Here is a 5,216-nt window from a genome sequence, read left to right as displayed (position 1 = left end):
ATTCACCTTGTCTGATTTAGAACAGACCACAAAAATCATGTATCCTTGCCAGAATTCCACATATTTTCCCCACCAATGGTTCCTGGCCAACAATCAAGACTACATTACCAGCATTTACTTTCTTCCCTCACTATCAGAGTCATTCGAGTCAATCTTGGTTTTAAAAGATAGGATTTAACTGGAGCACAACACACTTAGACTCACTGATATTTATGGCTTGCATTTGCCATCTGAAACAGTGGGGAACTTGCTCCACTTTTCATTAAATGACATTAATTCTTTCATTTAGAAAGAGGATGGTGATAGGAGAATCTCTGCCAGACTGCACCTGCAGCACTTTCACAACAGGAGCAAAGGTTAACAGTTAACAATCTTTCACACCCTTTCATAACAGCCACAGCAATGATGCACAAGTTGAATAAAAATGAGTGGATTAGGTGTGAAAATTAATGTCAGAGACAATTTTCCTTTATTTTGTATTTACATAAAGCAATAACAAAGTAGTAGTTTTAAAATAACAAAGGAACTGCTCTGATCACAGATTCTTGCTTGCACTGTTATTGTGTGCTTTGTGGCACTGTGGTAGGATCAGGGAGTTGAAGAACCTGTAGCTTTGCATGTTTTTCAGGGAGTGACATTTTGTAAATAATTAAATAAAACTTCATTTAAAAAGGTACTTTGCAATATTACTCCCCCTCCTGTCTTGGAGGCACAGACTTGCCGGAGTGTGGCTCTACAGACACCAAACCCAGTCAAGTTGCTCCTGGTGTGAACCTCGACACATGAATGTGAGCACTCAACAAGCTGTCAGCTAGACAGGCCTTCACAGCCATGTCCCATCCTGTTCTCATTTGAGAACTACACATGTAAACTTTCTAGCAGGAGTCAATTAATAACATTCAGAAGAGGGAACTCTGCCTGATTTGAGTTAGCTTGGGGTGCTAAGAGCAATTGCAATATGACTATTGCTTCCCAGCTGAAATAAAAAAAATTGGAATAGTTAATTAGTCCAGCAAGCACTGCTGCTGCCTACTTCATCAGAACAGAGTTCTCTCTTGGTTTTAAAAGGAGACTGTATTTAAAGCAATGTAATATCCACAGTAGCATTTAATAAATCAGAAAACACAATTACAGTTTAGTTTGGTTCAAAACATTATAAGTTAAGGATTTGATAGATTTTGTCCATTTCATTTTAACCTTGTTACATTCACCATGAGATATATGCAAACAGAAACCATATTTAAAATAGAATAGGCTGATTTGAGACATTAAAGTGCCCTGATCAGTGTCAAATTGTTATTGTAGTGTGACAATCAATGCCCAGATAGCTAAATTGGAATATTTTGAATTGTGATAGCCACTAAAGTATATACATTAGGCTCTTACACTATCTCACTAGCAGTAGAGTGGTCCCTGGAAAACTATAGTGCAAAAATGTCACAAGTACATTCCAGGTTGTTAAAAGGCATTTCAGGCACTGAGACATTGTTGGGACTGTCAAAACATATCCAATTGAAATAGGATTTCTTGTTTTAAATCACCCAAACAGAATAAAGACTTTTAATGGATGGATTTTGGTTAATGGATGGATTTTGGAAATCCATGCAAACTGGAGGTATTAATAAACCATCCTAAAATACATGGTGACATGGATCAAACCAAGTCACAATGAGACTTCCATTTGTTCCAGTTTCTCAGAGACAGATATTCCTGTTTTGTTCCCCTCAAAAAAAACTAAAATCTACAGCTGCCTGGGTGTGTGGAGTTGACACCAGTACAACTGACTTTGTAGTGACAACTCCATCTGTTTAGATGTATGTTCTAAGCTTGAAGTGACAATTGAAAATCCAAATTAAAAGACTAGTTTCATTATTCTACCTTTCAATGTACTCATTTGGTATGCAACTACATTGAGACATGGCATCCTGCATGTCAGAACCCACACAGATCCTAAATGTGGTGACTGGTATATTTATCCTTCTTGCAAAAATGATTTGTTTAGAATGCGTGTTTTACAAGTCAGAAAGGGCAGGGCTCCACATCAGCCGGCATCTAGCAAAAACTTCACATTTGGGATGATCAAGAACAATTTTGAAATGTCTGTCATCCCTGTAAGACTGAGACTTTTTTTTGCTGGGAAAAATTCTGAGAAAAAAAAACGGTGCTGCTTAAATTCATGCAAAAGTAACAGTGGAAGTGCTAACAGGTTTCACAAAAAGTAATCAATTAATATCTTCATTTACTATGTCAAAAATGTGATTGTGCAATGAATTCTTGTACATTTAAGCACATTCTATTGAGACATCAAATACAATATAATTCCATAGGCTGAAAAATAAGGTGCATGTTTTGTGTTGATGAATTATGTGAGGGTTGTATGTTTAAACATAGTATACAGTCACCGTTGGCTGCCCATCTTTGTCAAAAATGTATTCCCTTTGTTCATCAACATAACCGTCCACGCTCTCGTCATTTAAGAGTTTGACATCTGAAGTAGCAATCTCCAACTGGCTGCCATTCATCGGACTGGGTGAATCACATTCATCATAACTAATGTCGGGTACATCATCTGACTGAGTGTCTGTGCTATCTTCATCACTTTTTATGCTCTCTGGTTGAGCAAGAGTTACATCGCAGGTTTTACTTGTGACACAGTCTCTGTGGTCACTATTGTAAGAGTTGGCCTTCTCTTCACAGCAGAGTCCCTCCACTGACTGAGTGTGGATATGAAGTGATTCATCAATGCTGCTACCACTAGTTAAACAAAGGTGGCTGGGTTTGGTTTCAATGTCAACTTGCACTTCTAGATTATTGCACTCCCTGTAATGAAAACAGAAATGAATTAGCTTAGCGTGACATCCTCAATTATAGATTTAGATTTTGCCTTAGTTACCATTTATAGGCAGTCTGAACATCCTATGGTTATGTATTCAAAATTCTGAATATTGTGATTTAAGACACGAGATGAATCATTAAGCTGTTTTTTAATTCAAAGCTGAAGTTTTGTTCAATCTGCACAATCACGCAAACTAATGAAAATGATATGTTTCCCCATCACAAGTGATCATTTTGCTTGACTTGAACAAGATAATTCCCAAATGCTTTCCAAGATCTTTTTCCCAATCTGATCACTACCTTTGCAGCTCAGTTTTAAAATTGGACCAAACTAACCAGCCACACCTCTACTTTCATCAGGGTTCATCACCAGAAGCGAAGGCCAACCAGACCAGTCTTGGTGAACGGGTGAAACAGAGACTTCTCAACCATAGGTATAAGGTTTTTATCCAAAGTTGGGTTCAACTGTTCATCTTTTGCAACATTTAAAAGGAAATGTGCACATTGCCTCTAACATTTAATAGCTTTTTTCCCGAAAATGATACAATATTTCAGCATTATGTTGTGCAATTTATTTTTTTTTTTTTTAAAAAAGATCCTAAACGTGCAAGTCAGAGTCAAATTTGGGAACAGAACTTCGAATTTCATGGAGAGTGCTGAAGTGTTCCAGTTTTAACTTCCTAATGTAACTCTGCTCCCCACATAGTGAACAATTTCAATATTAAATGGAATTATGTATCCGGTGGATTTTGACAGAAGACGATGGTGCTAGGTGATGATTCTAATTCTTTCAGCCTGGTATACTACATTCATTGATGATGAAGGAAGTTGCTTATATTAGGGACAGTTTGCATGATTTGTTTGTACACCCCGTCATTCAGTCTGCAATCATGATCCCAAGCGTCAAGGTGCTTGTTGTTTTTAATTCTCCCCCATTTGACTTTGCCTCCTGTAGTGTTCTAATTAAGCTGAACAAAACCTCAAGGAATAGTACCCAATTTTTTGATTGTCAGTTTTGGAAGGCTGTAAAATGTCTAATGAGTTCAACAATTTCAGGTCATAACTACAACTCCCATTTCTTTGCGCAGCAGCTGACACTATTAATACTGCCAATGCCATTTACAGTTCCACCAAGCCATCTTTTGTTTCTCGCTCATCCCATTACCATGCTCTTTTGTCTTGCTCCATCATCCATTTTGATATTTAATCAATCACTTTACCTTTGACTATGTTTCAGACTTTTCTTGTTCCTTCCAGCCCCTGTTCTTGCTTAAAACCTGTTACAAATCTAACTTTTCCAGTTCTAATGAGAGACCGGTTTTGCTCTACCCATGGGCTGCCTAACCTGCTGAGTATTCCAGCATTTGTTTCTTGATGTTGCTATTTTCTGAATGAAATGATTGATAATTCATCAAATCAAGAAAACGGTATTAAATATATACAAGAGTGGAATAGAAATAGCATACGATCTTCCAAGATCTGAGGGCGAAAGAATGCAAATTTAAGAAATGTAATGGATTTTCTTTTGGCATAAACTCCCTCTTCATTTTTAATCATTCTTGAGCCTCAACAAGCTCAAATCAGCAGTAATTGGGAAGATCAGAAAGCAACATGCTCCCAGGCTCTGACAATCCTCATGACAAACTGAAAAGAAAGAAGGAACAGTATTGCCTTCATGAAAGTAAAATTAGATTTAGAATACTTTGAGAATATGTGGATTCTAAAGAATGTAGCTATTTCCAAATTTCAATAGTTATTGGCTAGAGGTTTCCTTGGTAAAAGTTGCAGTTTGCTGGTTATCCATTCTGTAGCAGTGTGGCATGTTTCTTATCTCACCTGTCATGTGGGTTGTACGAGCTGATGATTGAACCTGCCATGGCCCTAGTGCTGGCATTATCACTGGTTGCTCCAAGGCTGATGGAATCTTTATTCAAACTGTAGCCTTTTTTAATGTCAGTCTGAATCTCCAACCTGTTAATTGTATTGAAAAACATCATACTTGGGTTTGTAATCAAAATCAAGTTCTCTCTTCAATATGGCACCCCAAACCTGAAACAACAACTCACATTTCTTCCCAGATTTAGCAAAGGATATTCAGTTTTACAGGAGAATGTATTACTGTATCATCATGAATGATAGCAGTGACTCTTCACTGCCCAAGTCTCCTGTTCACAATCAGCCCCTATCTTTGATTTGACACTGCAATCAGCTCTGGTTTGTCCCATGTTCTGTACATCTTACTACGTACTTATTGGAAAGAAAGAGTAGGTCCACTGAAAGGATCTGAGATAACGAGGTGTAGAGCTGGATGAACACAGCAGGCCAAGCAGCATCAGAGGAGCAGGAAAGCTGGCGTTTCGGGCCTAGACCCTTCTTCAGAA

At 37.8% G+C, this 5,216-nt stretch overlaps 1 protein-coding gene across 1 annotated transcript in view; it reads right to left on the bottom strand.

The window, feature by feature from the left end:
• Positions 1-446: 446 nt before the first annotated feature.
• The window catches only part of rnf19b (ring finger protein 19B), a 15,245-nt gene continuing 10,475 nt past the window's right edge, over positions 447-5,216 (bottom strand). The window contains exons 7-8 of the mRNA XM_048612927.1: positions 4,672-4,861; positions 447-2,820 (exon numbers count right to left, since the gene is read on the bottom strand). Coding sequence (XP_048468884.1) covers positions 2,382-2,820; positions 4,672-4,861 — 629 coding nt within the window. The 3' untranslated portion in view covers positions 447-2,381. The remainder of the gene's footprint in view (positions 2,821-4,671; positions 4,862-5,216) is intronic.

The sequence above is a fragment of the Rhincodon typus genome, chromosome 27, assembly GCF_021869965.1.
Source record: "Rhincodon typus isolate 14 chromosome 27, sRhiTyp1.1, whole genome shotgun sequence".
In the NCBI taxonomy this organism is placed as follows: domain Eukaryota; kingdom Metazoa; phylum Chordata; class Chondrichthyes; order Orectolobiformes; family Rhincodontidae; genus Rhincodon; species Rhincodon typus.
This window is presented reverse-complemented; position numbering and strand designations above follow the sequence as displayed.